General features: G+C 31.1%; 1 protein-coding gene across 1 annotated transcript; it reads right to left on the bottom strand.

Moving 5' to 3' along the window:
- Positions 1–320: 320 nt before the first annotated feature.
- LOC108906978 (brain-specific homeobox protein) lies at positions 321–16,619 on the bottom strand. The gene is made up of 5 exons (XM_023454624.1): positions 16,232–16,619; positions 8,162–8,278; positions 7,696–7,908; positions 1,350–1,499; positions 321–1,207 (listed from the first exon to the last, which is right to left on the bottom strand). The coding sequence occupies exons 1-5, from the start codon at positions 16,617–16,619 to the stop codon at positions 1,116–1,118; spliced, it is 960 nt and encodes a 319-aa protein (XP_023310392.1). The 3' UTR covers positions 321–1,115.
- Positions 16,620–16,624: the final 5 nt, after the last annotated feature.

The raw sequence follows: 16,624 nt of genomic DNA, 5'->3' as shown, positions 1-16,624 counted from the left end.
ATTCGGAACATTGAATTAATGAATGACATTCTTGGAAGTGTCTAAAGAGGCCACAGAAATGAAGACTTCATTTGATTTTGGGACGACCTTTAGATAAAAACTTGTAAATACTGTAAGTGTTGGTTTACACTTGTTGTTTATTAAATAAGTTACTGTTTACAGAATTAATTCAGGTATACCTAAAAATTGTAATTTGACTAATAAATATTATATTTTGTTATAAACATTTACAGTAACATTCGAACTTACAGATAAACTAAAATTTGCTGTATTTCTACCACAATCTTTATTACCTAGAAGATACAAAATGAAGACAAAAGTTAATTGTTTTATCTGATTTATTAATAATATTTATAATTGGGTAAGTTATATTTAATCTTAAGTAGTTAAGTATACGATTAAGTCTATATGACTAGTTTTTAGTTTTTACAAATTAATTCAACCTTGTACCTTACTAAAGTTCTAAGCTACTAATTACAAATATGCTATTTACACTATACACAAATAAATAAAAGGGTAACAAAGTGGTAGTCTTATATTCCTTACGCACAAAAATGCGGGAATGTTAAAAAATTTGTTAATATTGCTGGTACTTTTGAATTAAGTAGGTATTTTTTAATTGCATTAGAAGGTATAAGCTGACAATTGTCCAGTTTTTCAGGAAAAGTTTCAGTAAAACACTGTGCAACTTTCTTGTAATTTGATTCACTCACTATCTTAAATAGTTCACCACATTCCTGTGGCTATTAAATATACCAGGCCAATGGCAAAAATCTGTGTATTGGTTGAATATTTTCTTTTTAGAAATAAATGTTATTAATTGACAACTATGTTCATCTTATATTCGTAACACCAACAAAAAAAACAACATTCTTATACAAAACCACTCTAACTATCTAATAGGATTCAATACGTAAATAAAGTTTATCTAATAATAAGGATATAAGACTTGCAACAAAAACAAAAATGTATAACAATTTTTAAAGAAAATAAGAAGTAAGTACAAACAAAAAATATATTTATCTGCCAATATACACTTCGTATCAAAATTAACACACCACATTTAATTGATTTTCTCGAACTGCTAATCTGATTCACCCTGTGAAGTGCAGCAGTTAAATTAGGAAATCTCTTCTCGAATCATACTTTAATCTCATCTTTTCTGAACAACTTGTTCTTTTATTTGCGTCGTTTTTTCTGTTATTAACTGAAATTCACAGTTAATTTCAATTTAAATGAAATAAACAACAATATGCAGCTTAAAATTTAAATTTTGATGTAAAATGTATTTTGTAGGAGATTGTTAATTTAAAACTGTTGATTTAAAAACAGAAAACCATATTAAGCACCTTTGTATGAATAACCTAACTGTTTCGTATCTCCGACGATATCTATGTCGCTTTCACAGTCGCTCACGTCGGAATTAGTTACGGAAAGACCCGAACTGCTTGCGTTCATGGACTTCTCTTGACACACTCCCCCCACTTCTGGACCTATACCTAAACAAAGAAAACAGAAAACGTTACTCAGGCTGCAATTTTTAAGTTTACATCTGTCAATATCATAATTTTCACTGCAAGTCCACTATTATTTAATATATTTTCATATAGCCCCTTTTCTGACACGCCACTGTCGGCGCGTTACCTGCTTTCGACCTTAAACGGGGGAGTAGGGGTGGAGGCAACCCCATCAAGTTGGCTAAATTTGTTTCTAAGTGGGAGCCCGATCTTTCGGTCTCACCCGCCATCTTACGTCGTAATTTAGTTCATTAGGTGCAGAACTTGCTTTAATTGATGTTGAAAATCTGGTACATTCCTGGCGACAAGTAAAGCTTTCCGAACGTTGGGAAAGTTCGATGGAAACAAGGCAGAATTCGAGAACATTGGATACAAATAGATATTTATTTTTTTAGTTTACACTGAAGGAAAATACTTTCTTGAAAGCAATAGAAACCTTCAGATTTTTGAAAATATCAAATATTTATTGTTATATTAATTATTTCACAACATTTTGTCAGAATATGTCACGAATTGATATAAATGTGAAAATTTAATTAGTTGTTCACCAGAATTAAATAATTATTTATATAAAAAAAAAATTGGAGAATATTACGTTAAAAATCCTAAATATATGATATAGAACAAATAAGTAATCTTAATAGGTAATTGAAACGAATAATATAATTTCAAGCATAAACAACCATTTCTAGGAACTAAATTCTTATCCTAAAATTTAAATATTATGGCACTAGGTACTTAATGTGCAACTGCGACTAGTCAACGAGGCATGTAGTGTAGAACATCATTAGCCATTACTGTGATGCATATTCTGAGGTGTTATTATGGATAACATGGATAATTTATTATCTGACTATGAGTCTTACAACTAAAAGTAGTGGATGGATCTTGTTTTATTATCTTATTTCGAAATTCCAATCGTTTTCGAGATATAGGGTGTTAAAATCATAAAAATTTTAATTCTTATAAGTATCCTCTTAAATAACACAGATCGACATTTGACCAAAAATTCGATATATGGCCGATATTTTACGCATTATAGGTATCAATCTGGAGATACATTTACGCGCAAAAGAAGCTAATATGCTCAATCCCGAACTCATTAACCCTAAGCCCAAAAACCCTATGAAGTCCATAAACCCTTAACCCATAAACTTCAAACCCATAAACACTAAAAATTGAGAAATAAGTCAAACTACTAATTTTCAACATGCGATTTCTCAGACGAAAAATGATATTGAGATAAATCGAAGTGCGTTTTAATGAGTACCTAAATATAGTACCTACCTACTTTTAAGACCCCATTAACGGTTTCAGCAAAAAACTTACCTTTCCATGTAACATAACCTCAAATATGTAAAAAAATTGCGATTTTGGCACTTTTAGGTTAGGATATCTCGAAAACCAGAGCCAATTGAGAAATTGGATTCGAATTCAACGCACCATAATCTTTTGGGAAAGTATATTCGTGTTGTTGGGTTAAAATCTTGTCGTCCTGTGTAATAGAGGCATTTGTACTAAATTTGGTGTACATTAAATTTTGTCGAGTTTTCGTAAAATACTATAATATTAAGACTCGCACTCAACCAGTGACGGCGATACTGAGAAGTACCGTCATGCGTCATCAAGAACATTTCCATACAACTGAATATTTTCTAAAATTCGGTAATTTTTCTAAAATTCTTTTAAAAATTTGTCCGTTACTAGATATCCTTTTTTTATAATTAACGATTACATTTGAAACTGTATTTGCAACAAATAATTCCTATGATTTTTTTTTGTGAAATGATTTGTTTTAGAATTATATTATTTTTATTCAACTGTATATTAAGCTTAATTTAGACTAAAAAAATAACAATAACTCAAAAATTATTTGTTTTTCGAATGAAACGGGTGATAATTTTTCTTTAAAATACAATAGGGAATCAAATGAAGTTATCGAAGTTACGAAATATTCAATGGTTTTGCAATTTTTAAGTTTTTAATGACGGTATATCCCGGTATCTCCGCCAATGCTTGTGCAAGACTATTGGTATTAAAGCTTTTAATAGAAATATGACCCAACATGACCTAATATAACGTTTAGGTCAAATACCTCTATTATTTCAGAGCATATTTCAGTAAATGAAATTTTTTGAAAACATTTAACACCCTGTATCTCGAAAACGATTGAGATTTCAAAATAAGTACTATTTTTTGTTGTTCTATATGTTCCAGTATTTGATTAAAACTGCGACACCCTGTATATTTTACTCACAAGATTTTTTTGTAGTAATAAATATAAAAAATAAAAATTTTAATTAATAAAAGCATGATGGTTGATGGTTGTAAAAAAATCATTAGTATCATTACCATGAAACTGTCACTATGAAAGATGCCTACTAAGTAAAAATGTTTTAAAAAATTTTACTGTTCTGAGCCATACATTATTTAAAAAATATTTATTTCTAACTAAACTATGCATAATTCGAAAAAAAGTAGACATTTTTTCTTCAAAAAAGTTTAATGAATTAAAAAATAATATAATTTGCTTCATAATTCAAAGGAATAAAAAAAATTCGAAAAATTTCTGTTAAGGGTAGTTACAAAACTGACTTTATTTATAACCGATTTTGATGAAACTTATGGTAGTTAAAAACCCTTATGGTATGATTATTGCCTACAATTTTCATTTCGTTATCTTAATCAGAAAGAAAGTTATTTTAAAAAATATCCAAATGATAAGACCCCTTTGGAAGGCCGTATCTCAGTAACGGTGCTCCGGAGGGCCAATGTTTATAGGAACTTTTTTTACTATTTTAGGCTCTACTTTCACCCCCTTAAATTTTGTACCAACTTTTCGGAACACCCTGTATTATGACGGGCAAAAAACGTTGTAAAGCGTGTCTATGAAATTTCTACGAGCTCTTCACAACGAAGCCGGTTTCAAAATTTTCTCTTTCTTTGATTTGATAATTGTTTTATCTCAATACGACAGTTATTCGACGAACATTATTTTAGAAACAGCTAACAATGAAAATAACTAAATTAAAGGTATGGAAGTATAAAAATGGAAAACAGTCATCATTATGGAGAGTGTAATCTTTTTCCCACTCTGATCGGGTTCTAAATTTAACACAAACCAATCCAGTAGCCGATAAAAGAGCAAGACTCAAATTAGACATAATAATCGTATCATATTTCCGCTTTAATCGCCGAGAAACGTTAGTTGGAAAAATCGGCTTAGGGAGACGTAACGCCGTGGTGGTCCGATTTCTAACAACTCCCGAGGGGCATCATTAATTTCGTATTACCCCCGAGTTGCATCCCTCAATACTTTTCATATACACAAAAGGCTGCCAGGAAACGGTGACAGCAATTCGCGTGGCGCAATTAACAGTTTACAAAAGGCACCAAAGCGCTTTTGAAATAAAGAGAATCAATTCGAAAAAAAGACGCCGCTAAGGACGTTGCTTGCACTGAAAAACGTTTTGTTGCAATGAAATAGCAATGCAGATGCAATCGGTTTACTTGAGTGTAAATCTCAATTTTTTTTTAAATGTTTTATATATTTTGGGTACTAAGCAATCATGGCCCAACATACGAGGAAATCAAATTATGTTGGCGTAATTTCTTATTAAATTATAGGAAGGAGTGGACATCTCAAAGAAGCAAGATTCTCGTCGTCCGACCACAAGGACCATCTTTCGGTTCTGGGTTAATGAAATGTTCCCTCAATTTACTTTAATGTAAAGTTAGGAGAGTAATCTGGTGAAAATATAAAAATAAACTACTTAAAATAGTAATTTATAAAAGATTCGAGCAATGTTAGAGACAACCAGTTCCTACTTTCCTATTTGCAAAAATTGGTATTTATTTGAAATAAATGCATGTGGAAATTTTTAATTGCATTCACAATATTATAGAAAAACTGATATTCATGAGTAGGATTTTCATTCAGATTTTATACCTACAAAATAATACGCAACTATTAGGATATTTTATTAATTCGGTCTCAAATAATAAATAGGAATTTCCACGTCATTATTTATTATGGAGATCTTCGCCAACAGCCCTACTATAAATGTAAACCAAAAAATTGTATTATTAATAATAACATCAAAACTTTAAAAAATGTATTTACAATAAAATTAAGTAACAGAAAAGAAAACAAAGTGATATGTTTACCTAATAATTAACAAAACTGTTCCTACTTGGTTTAAGAATATTAAAAAATATGAAAAAATATAAAAAATGATTTTCATAAGGTAGCCAGCCAACTTATCTATTAACATATAAAGCTTTTCGTTTTCCTCCACTTTTAACAAAATATTTTAAAAACATAGTGAATTTTTTTATAACACATGTTTATTCGTCCGTCTTTTAAATTTGCAAATTTACTTATCATGTCTTCATAAAATTGAGGATCGGCACTAAGACTTTGCAATAGTTTTTTTTCTATCGTCATCACTGATAAGCGCACTGATAAGCGTTTAAGCGCTCTTATGTCATCGTATTTTTTAAGTAGGTACCTAAGTCTTAATGCGCTTAGGATACAAAAAGTTTCTTTCTATACAGAGAGACTTGTTGCGGGAATTGTTAAAACTGGGCATAACAATTTTTATGTTTCCGAAAATACCTTAAATTCCTTGTATATTTAATATTTCTATCGTTTTTTGAACTTCTAAATTACGAAATTGTTCGTCTCTGTACAAAATATTAAGTTCGTTTTCAATCTATCTCAAAGACGTTTGTAAATTTTTAAAGATTGAGTAAAACAAGAACTGGAACGGGTTACATTGGTGTACATTTTTTTAATGTTATCCCATTGCATGTGAGAAATCTGAATTATAAACAATTTAAAAGTAAAATGAAAAATTATCTTTTACAAAATGCTTTTTATAACATTGAACAGTTTTTAACAAGTGATTTTAGCCATATTTAATTTATCGTTCTTTTCTAATTGTATTACTTTTATATTAATCTTGTATTTTAATTTATATAATTTTTATCTCATTTTAAATCATTTACTTGTATTATTCCCTATATGATATTGTAATATTGATATTTTACTTTTGTTTGTATACTATTATGTTGTCTTATACACTCTTACATGTTTTTCAATAATAATTTTATTATAATATGATGTACTTAGTGGAATAATTTCCTGGTTTTGTCGTGTGTAAACACTTTGTGTAATAACATTAATAGTTATAAATAAATAAATAAGAGGAGACGGATTAAACAGTGCATACCCTATGATGGTGGTCTAATAGAAAACAGTAATATTTAAATACCTATTATTTCGTTGTGAAACTAATTTCTGATATAATAAAAGAAATATATAATGTGGTTGTCTTATTGTANCGGGAACTGAAACACTGAAGCTATAAGCAGTTTTGAGCCGGCCTCAATTCCCTCCTAAATCACATTATTTTATACTGTTATTTTGATTTTTGAAAATGTAATAGGTAATTGAAAATTAGTTTACCTAACTGTTTATTTATGTTAATAGTAGAAGAGTAGGTATTAAAATATACGGTGTGATAGTAAAATTTTACATTGAGATCCGGCCTCAGTTGCTTCATACGACAAGACGCCACTGGGTTGATTATTCAGTTTCTTACTGTACAGGGTGTCCCCATATTCCCTGTGCATACAGTCTGTTTGAGTATAAAGGCCCCGAGCCATAACTCGGTTACCCATTTTTGGAGACCCTGTAAAGTTTATATATTTTTAAATGGGGTGTTATTCTTTTCATACTGACGCACAACTTTTTTTGTCACACTGTAGAATGAGTGGTGACGTCATCGATATTCTTTTAAAGGGGATTGTATAATTTTTTTTGCATGTTTTGATTTATGTTTTTATCATCTTTCCAACCATATGAAATTTGTATGCCTTTGCACAACGAAATTTTTGAGAAAAAATGAGAAAACTTTCAGCCTCTGACTTTAGTTTGTGGTGTTCGCTTTCTAAATGATATCAAACATGCGCTGGAAAAACAATTTTACAAACCGCTATCTGTCACATATCGTTCGGACGTTTGTAAACTCTTTTGTGCATTTGGCATGAATTTGAAATAAATAAATAAATAAATAAAAGTAAAAAAAAAACACAATGAATACATAGATACAATTATTTCAACTCAAGAGTAACTTAGATCACTATCTAGAATTTTCGCAAACAAAAAAATTACCGTGCATTTTCTCGGGCGCCGCCACCGTCAGTTTGACTGAAACAGAAGAATTGGCTTTTTCTTCTTGCATCTTCCTCATTTGCTTTTTGTGCTTCATCCTCCTGTTTTGGAACCACGTCTTTACTTGAGTTTCGCTCAAACTCAATGCGCTGGCAAGCTCTACTCTCTCTGGCGTCGAGAGATACCTCTGTGCGGAAAAACGCTTTTCTAAACCTACAAAACATGAAAATATTGATACATGAATTGTTTTTATCCTCAAAATAAAGTTATTCCTAATATTGAAAAATATTTTAATGGAGACAGAACAGGGAGATAATAATTTTGTCAGTTTTCATAAGTTAGTCTAAGTCATGCAACAATTCTAAGGTGAGCATTATTAGGAGATGGCTGAAATTAAAAAGTGTGTTAAAATAATGATAATTTGATCAAAACGTCTGTTCTAACTTCAAAATTCTTTGAAACTTACCTGTAAGCTGCGGGTCACTGAAAACAGTCCTAGCTTTTCTTCTCCTACAATGTTTGAGGGCGTTGAGGGATATCTCACTAGCATTTCCTCCAAATAGAGCGTGATGGAATGGTATACCTGGAATAATAATAGAATCATTAGTTCTTCCGCTTTTTCTAATTTTAAACTCCGGTAAATTTTTGAATTCGCAAGGTCTAGGATGGCAGTTTTACCAACCCCTATTGAAACTGTTAATATTTTACCCAAGTATGGGAATTACGGCATACTGTAATATTTAACTTTTAATTTAATGAATTTGCAAGGTTTAAGAGGGTGGTTTTACAAACTGCTATAAAAAAATATTTAAACCTGAGCTTGCAAAAATTGAACTAAAAAAAGTTAAAAAAAGTTATTATTTATTTGTAATTTAATAGTGCAATGTTTAATGACAGGAAAATAAAATAATGCAGTAGCCGTGATTCTAAACTCTATATTTTTCGAATAGTCCAAGAAAACAAGGAAAAAATGATGGAATTTTTTTACTTTGAGATTTTTTTTATAGAAAAGTGTAGGTTTTGAGGTCAGAAAACATGATTTTGTCATATACGCAACCGTTAGCATTTTGAGATATGATTTTTTGCGTTTTTTTTTTATAAAAAAACTACCAATATTTCAATGAAGATGCTCTAAAAAAGTTTCAAATAAAAGTTGTTCAAAATTAAATTTCCTACAAAATTGCTCCTATGAAAATTTTCCCAATAGTTTTCCCGTATATTTTTTAAATGAAATACAGATTATGCGAAAATTAATGTTTTGGAGCCAAAATAATGGTCAATTCATTTTTAAATAACAAAAGTGAATTATTAAAAAAAATTGTGGTAAATTCTTGGGAAATCTTATATAGTTTTCCGAGAGTTGAATATTTATGAGCATTAAACGTATCATTTTATAGGTTTTCGAGGGTGTATATTACGATTTAATTATGCGCTTTTTAATATATTCCAGAAAAATCTTTGAAAGTTTCTCAAGAACAGCGCCGCGTCGTTTTTTTGTCTAATACTGATTATCTTGACCACAGATGTCAAAAATACGTTTAGTGTGAATATTTTTCTCGCAAAAATGGCACATTTAAGTGAAACCGAGCCTATTGTAGTTTTAATGATCATAGGATATACCTAGTGATAGAAGAAGAAGTTGTGACGAAGTAGTAGATATTTTTCATGAATTGCATCCTGATGGGGAACGTATTTCTAAATCAACAGCTCCAAAAACATTGCAGGGTTTTCATGAAACTGGAGATGTTACAGGTCGACGAAAAAGTGGAAGACCAGAAAGCGTTACAAATGAAGAAAATTCTTTGAATGTCATGTTAGATATGGTGGAAAATCCAATAAATTCGACACAACAGAGGGCTTTAAATCATAATAATAGTCGATATTCTATTGAAAAAATTTGCAAACGAGAAAAATTACCTACGTCCATATAAAATTCAATCGTTATATGTAAAAGATATTTTGTCCCATGTACAAGATAAAAGACTGGTGATATGTATTGCAGAAACAACGACTCTACGAGCAATATACCTATGCCTCAATTATTCGATTGTATTGTAAAATTAATTTTGCCTTAGTTATATGGAATCCCCAATACAATACGTACATTAATCGCATTGAAATGACTCAACATAAATTTTTATTTTTTTTTTATTATACAGGGTGTCCGCGTTTTTTGTAGCAGGACTTTCACAACTTGTACTAAAAGTCCTTTAAAAAAAAGTCCATGTAAACATATATGTGTAGATGCGTCGTTTTCGATTTATAGAGTGTTCAAGTTTAAAATGAGAATTGATTTTTTATTCGTAAAACGAAAACCCGTTTTTAGACTTTATTGAAACTTGGCAACTTTGTTTGTAATAATAATACTCATTTTCTCACGTAATTTAATTTGTCCTATTTTCTCCAGTGGCGTCACAACAAGATACCAGCTTGATAAAAATAGAAAAAAATATGGTACGCCACTGCTTTTTGGTAAGTTTGAAATTTTTCTCAGATTTAGCTATCAAAAATACAACTTTTTTTGTTATTTAATTTTTTTCCTATCTCGCTTTGTTTAGTCAGAAATAAAACATTTTCATGAATAGGTTCGAGATTTGCTTAATTTATTTATTTACTTGTTACAAAGTGTGCCGTGAATATGTCTGTTTTTGAGTTGCCAAGGATTTTTTGTTGGGACCTTACATCCTGCCCAATAGATTAAGCGGTCAATTATTTCTTGAATTTTTAACTACCCAGCATGATAACATGCTAGACGATGTTCCTTTTCAACAAAGAATAGACTCGTTTTTTCAATTAGATGGATGCCCTTCCCAGTACTCTTTGGTGGTACGAAACTGGCTGAATACAGAGTATCCACAGAGATGGGTGGATCGTGGAGGTCCAGTTGGGTGGCCTCCGCGATCGCCTGATCTAACACCTTTGGATTTTTTTGTTTGGGGATTTATTAAGGATGCAGTTTACTCTACGCCTGTTAACTCGCAAGAGGAACTTGTACGACGAATCCGGAACGCTGCTCTCAGAATAACTCCACATCATTTGAGAGACGTTAGGCGGTCTTTGATACGTCGCTGTAATTTGTGTGTAGAACGAAATGGCGGGCATTTCGAACAGCTCCTTTGAGGTCTATTTATACAATAAGTTGTTTTTCCATACCGTGTTGTTTTTTTTTTTTATTATCTTACAATAAACTGTGTGAAACAAAAAGTTTTATTTCTGTCTAAACAAAGCGAGATAGGAAAAAAAGTAAATAACAAAAAAGTTGTATTTTTGATAGCTAAATCTGAGAAAAATTTCAAACTTACCAAAAAGCAGTGGCGTACCATATTTTTTTCTATTTTTATCAAGCTGGTATCTTGTTGTGACGCCACTGGAGAAAATAGGACAAATTAAATTATGTGAGAAAATGAGTATTATTATTACAAACAAAGTTGCCAAGTTTCAACAAAGTCTAAAAAGGGGTTTTCGTTTTACGAATAAAAAATCAATTCTCATTTTAAACTTGAACACTCTGTAAATCGAAAACGACGCATCTATACATATATGTTTACATTAACTTTTTTTTAAAGGACTTTTAGTACAAGTTGTGAAAGTCCTGCTACAAAAATCGCGGACACCCTGTATATAAGTGTAGGCAAACATTGCTGTTACTGTCCACAAATTATGTACTGAATACAATATTATACACTGTAAGAAAAATTTGACTTATTTTCACTCAATTCACTTAATAATATAGGTATCAATGTCCACCTGATTGAATGAAATTTTCCTCTAGTAGTATGAGAAGGTTCAACTAAATTTTTATGAGTGAAACTATCAGTTTTAGTTCAAATATTATCAAAAATGTGTAAAATTATCAAAATGTCCAATATTGACTGAAAATGTACTCAATAATTTCACTCAATAAATTTAATCAGCTTTCACTCAGACCGATTTATTTACAGTGTAACTTTAGCTAACAGGAATTGGCGGATGTTATTAATTTGTACAAAATTTGGAAAATCGATTGTTATCAGTTAGTAATAGTTATTTGTTTAAGTAGGCAGTAATGCCGCGGCTGGTATTTAACTGATGAGGCGCAGCCGAATCTATTAAAACAGCCAAGGCATTAACTCTACTTTACTGCCATGTTAAAACACATAAATTTTTCGCTAATCAATTTAAATTTTATCTTAATAGCAAACCAAGCTATTTATTTTATGCAGGCCGTTACAAATTCGCTTCTCACTACAGGGATATCGGAAACGGACATACGAAGTAGCTTAATTGGGGGCAAAGTTTCGTAATCTAGAGAAACCGAAAATTTGGATATCCGTTTTTGTTTCACTTCAGCCTTGTTTGAGGTGATATTGGAAAAAGAAGAACACTTTCTCATGGCAACTTTTCGCCCGCTATCGAATGGCATAATCAATTTTTGTATGTAACGTTTCGTCTCTCCAGGACCATCATCCACTTCATTCATTTAAATACGACCCTGGAAATTCTATTACATTTTTTACAAGCCTTCATGACCCCTAATACTGTACTGCCTCAGCTCGAACCAGATTCAGACGTTTTGTCTGGAAAAATTCATCTTCAATGTATTCGTTCCGTCTAAAATTTTTATTTAAATTTCTATGTTTATTGAATTATCGTACACTGTAAGTATCGTTAGACCCTGTGAAATCTAGTTATTAACTATTGCCATCATACGTTACAATAAAACATTTAGCCTTGATTTTTTAGAGTCATAATGTTGGTCCCCTGATTGTGCAACTTTGACCCCATTTAAGCTACTTCGTATCTCTTACCGTTTGCGAGATCCCTGTAGTGAGAAGCGAATTTGTAATAGCCTGTATTATTAAAGTTGTATGATACTTCTTTCATGAACAATTATTTATTTGAGATGGAAGAATTCACATTAACTCCGTCAGAAATTATTGAATCAACAAAGCAAATACATAGATTGTAATTTACCTATTACCAGAAAAATCGTAGAAGCTACTCCAGCAAACATTTAAAAAATTTATTGATTACCGGGCTGACAATAATATTGTCTTTTTCAGAAAATGTACTATTGGTGTATTTTTTTGGTGATACGTATTTAGTACAAAATATTTCTGTGAACGAAGACTATAATTATTTTAGGTGGCAATGTCGATGTGATGAATTACTTCCAATAAAATGGAGATATTGAAGATATGGCAAATAGATTGCTGATCACTCTGCCAAATACAAAAACAAAAGAAAAAAGATCATTTATTGTAAGCGAATATTTAGACATATATCGGAAATATAGTACCGCAAGACGTACGCAAATAGACAGTAACAGATTTTTTTTTATATGCAAATAGTAAAGCACATAACCAATTAATAGGAATTCAAACATTTAGGAAAATGCCAAAACAGGTTGCTGCGTTTCTCAAATTGAAGGAGCTGATACCACAACTTTAAAAGTGCATGCGGTGGCATGCACTTTTCCATGGTGCATGCATGGTGCATGCATGGAAATCTTCAACGGTAGCTGAAGGCTACATTCAGGCCGAATATGTATCCCATTTTATCATAATAACAGTTATGTTATTTCAGAGTTAAACGTTAAGGTTAACGTTAACTGTTAAGATATAACGTGCACGTTATTGAGGAATTAAGACCATTTTTAGCAAATACTCGTATTGCAATTTTGTTGTTTTTTGAAGACGCTTTTATGTTGACATTTTTAATAATAATTATGCAAAATTATTATAAACAAGAGTCAGTATTAGACAAAAACACATATAACTGACAGATGTCGATGTCTTTTAGGTTATGAAACATGAAACAAATGCAAACTCGTAAATAACGGGTAAGTACGACATAAAATAGTTTGTAACACGTTATATTAAATTATAACAGAGTTTCTTAAAGGCAAGGAATTTGGTGTTGCTATAGTTTAACATACGTGTTATTTGTGTAATGAAAATGAACGGCTTGTTAAATTTACATTTACTTGCCGGTTTTATAAACGCACATAGAAGGTACCTAAGTTGTAAAATTTAAGTAACTTAGGTAAGTATTTACCCTAAAATTATTGTTAGGTTAATTCAAACGAAGAAGGATCTAACAAGGAAACTACCCCAACTCGAACTCTCCGATTTCCAACATTTTTATATCTGTTGTACATAGACTCGGTTGTAGAACATAAAAAATTAAATGACATATTTTTTTTTATCGGCGGAAAAACATATTTAGGGGGTGAAATACATCCTCAAAGTTCGCCCCTCAAAACAGTTTTTTCTTAATATCTGGACTTCTAATCAATATTTTCGAATGAAAAAAATGGAAAATGTTTTTTATAAAAAAACAAATGTTTCACAATAGATTCCGTGTTTGGAGGTTGCTACCCTTATTTATATAGTAAAATTCATATTTGTTAAAAAAATAAAAACTATGATTTTAGTAAACAAATTGACAAAATTAAGTTCTCTTTTTAGGGGGTGAACAACCCTCTAGTGTGCTAAAAATGTCTGTACGATTACAATTACAAAATAAAAAGTTTTTACTTTTTCTCTAATCATACGAATAATTTGTTCTATTAGCCTCAAACAGATTTAAACGGATGCAAACTACGCCTCATCATGTTCACCTCCAAAAACAGTATTTATGTGACATCTCAATATTTTGAAATGAAATAAAATGGAAATTACATCTTTTAAAAAAATAAAATGTTTTACAAGTTATTCCCGTGTTTGGGGGTTGCAACCCTTATTTTTTATTTCAGGAAAACTAAGTACATTTTCAAACATTTTTTATATATAAAAAATTCATATTGATTCAAAATATTAAAAATATGATTTATTTAAACAAATTGACAAAAATAATTTCTCATTTTAGGGGGCTAACAACCCCCTAGTAATCCTCTAGTATGCGAAAAATGTCTTTACTTTTTCTCTAATCATACGAATAATTTTTTCTCTTGGTCTAAAACGGATTTAAACAATTGCAAACTACCCCTGATGTTTACCCTCAAAAACAGTATATCCGTGATATCTCGGGTTCTAATAAATATTTTGGAATGAAACAAAATGGAAATTACCGAACCCGTTTTTGAGGGATGAACGTCAGGGGTAGTTTGCATAAGTTTAAATCCGTTTTAGACCAATAAAAAAAATTATTTGTGAAATATCTGTTTTTTTTATAAGAAGTAATTTCCATTTCGTTTCATTCCAAAATATTGATAAGAACCCGAGATGTCACAGAAATACAATTTTACAATAATATACAATATTTTTACAAGAAATACAAAATAGAATTTGGGGGTGAACATGAGGGGTAGTTTGCATCCGTTTAAATCCGTTTGAGGCTAATAGAACAAATTATTCGTATGATTAGAGAAAAAGTAAAAATTTTTTATTTTGTAATGTTAATTCTAATCGTATAGACATTTTTCGCTCACTAGGGGGTTGTTCGAGAATTTAATTTTGTCAATTTGTTTACATAAGTTATACTTTTAATTTTTTTTAACAAATATGAATTTTTTATATATAAAAAATGTTTGAAAAATATAGTTTTTTTGAAATAAAAAATAAGGGTAGCAACCCCCAAACAAGAAATCACTAATGAAATATCTGTTTTTTTTATAAGAAGTAATTTTGCATGTTGTTTTATTCCAAAATATTGATTAGAACCCCAGATATTTAGAAAAAACTGTTTTTACGGACGAACTTTGAGAATGTATTTCACCGACATATTATTTGATAATAATGCAGAATTATTATAAATACCCGACTCAATAGACAAAAGCACATACAACTAAAAGAGTTCTTTTAGGTTATGAAACATGAAACAAATACAACTTAGAGCGCAAATAACAGGTACCTACGTACAACATAAAATAGCCGCCGTTTACGGCATATTATTTACAAACGTTATTTCTAACTTAACGTTTTAGCGTAAATGGGATACATACTCGGCCTGATTGAGGAGTCCATATCTCCTAAATCAGTTGTTAGCAAAAAAAATTCCCTACTGCAAGTACATCAAGTGCTGGAAGCGATTTTTTAAAATAATTCAACCACTGAAGGATTTCAATAGTTCACAAAGCATCTACTAGTGAAAACACTTTAACATACATAGACGAAATAAATGTTTCAAAACAAACAGGACAAGCTGTTCTAATTTCAGCATAAATGTTTATAATAAATGAATTTACCTTCGTTAAAGAACAAATTTACAATTTTAATTTAGAGGCAGTAAAAATGATTATAATGTAAACTCTCCTGTGTCCTGTGTGCAGAGTGGTGCATTCTTACATTTGTAACAGTTTGGATTTATTTTCGACTTCTTTAGTTTCATTTAAGAGAATACTCAAACGTGTAGATACTTCTTTAATATCGTTATGCCATTTATAATTGTATAATTCTTCTGTATGTTTATTTGTTGTATATTTGTTAAATCTAGGATACTGTTGCTGGTTTTTCCCAAACGGTAAATGAAAAAGAGTTACCCCGAAAATAATATTACAGAAAATTGGAATATAAAAAATGTAACAGTACACGTCATACCAAAACGATTGCAGTACCTTGCGTCAAAAAGTACGGATCCGTCATACTCTTGTACGGCGTCCCCAGATAGGCGCCCAGTGCCCCCATCACCTGTATGTACCCGTTGTCGGGCGCTTGGTACCCCTGCACACAACCACCCGGCACCATGTTCGACTGGAAGTAACTATAACCACTCTTATCCGCCCGCTTCTCCAGCACCTTGGCGGGCTGAGGATACACTTTCTCACTGTCCTTTAACTTGAAACTTTGCCCGGCACTTTGCGAAAAATCGTAGGCCTTGTCCAAACTCTGCCCCGACGTCTGCTCGCCCTTCTGCCTGTACAGGATGTCCTCGATTAAGAAGGACGTGCGGTTTTGCGAGAGACTCGTGTCGTTTATGAGGTCCTTCGGCTGTAAATCACCCATCGTTA

Source organism: Anoplophora glabripennis, unplaced genomic scaffold (assembly GCF_000390285.2).
Source record: "Anoplophora glabripennis isolate ALB-LARVAE unplaced genomic scaffold, Agla_2.0 scaffold317, whole genome shotgun sequence".
NCBI lineage: Eukaryota > Metazoa > Arthropoda > Insecta > Coleoptera > Cerambycidae > Anoplophora > Anoplophora glabripennis.
Note: the sequence above shows the minus strand (reverse complement) of the source record. Positions and strands in the feature narration are given on the sequence as shown.

Coding starts and splice junctions, on each gene's coding strand:
- LOC108906978 (XM_023454624.1), bottom strand. CDS start 16,619: ATGGGTGATTTACAGCCGAAGGACCTCATAAACGACACGAGTCTCTCG. Junction 8,279..16,231: donor TCCGTACTTTTTGACGCAAG/GTACTGCAATCG, acceptor TTATTATTCCAG/GTATACCATTCCATCACGCT. Junction 1,208..1,349: donor GTTAGGTTATTCATACAAAG/GTGCTTAATATG, acceptor TGTGAATTTCAG/TTAATAACAGAAAAAACGAC.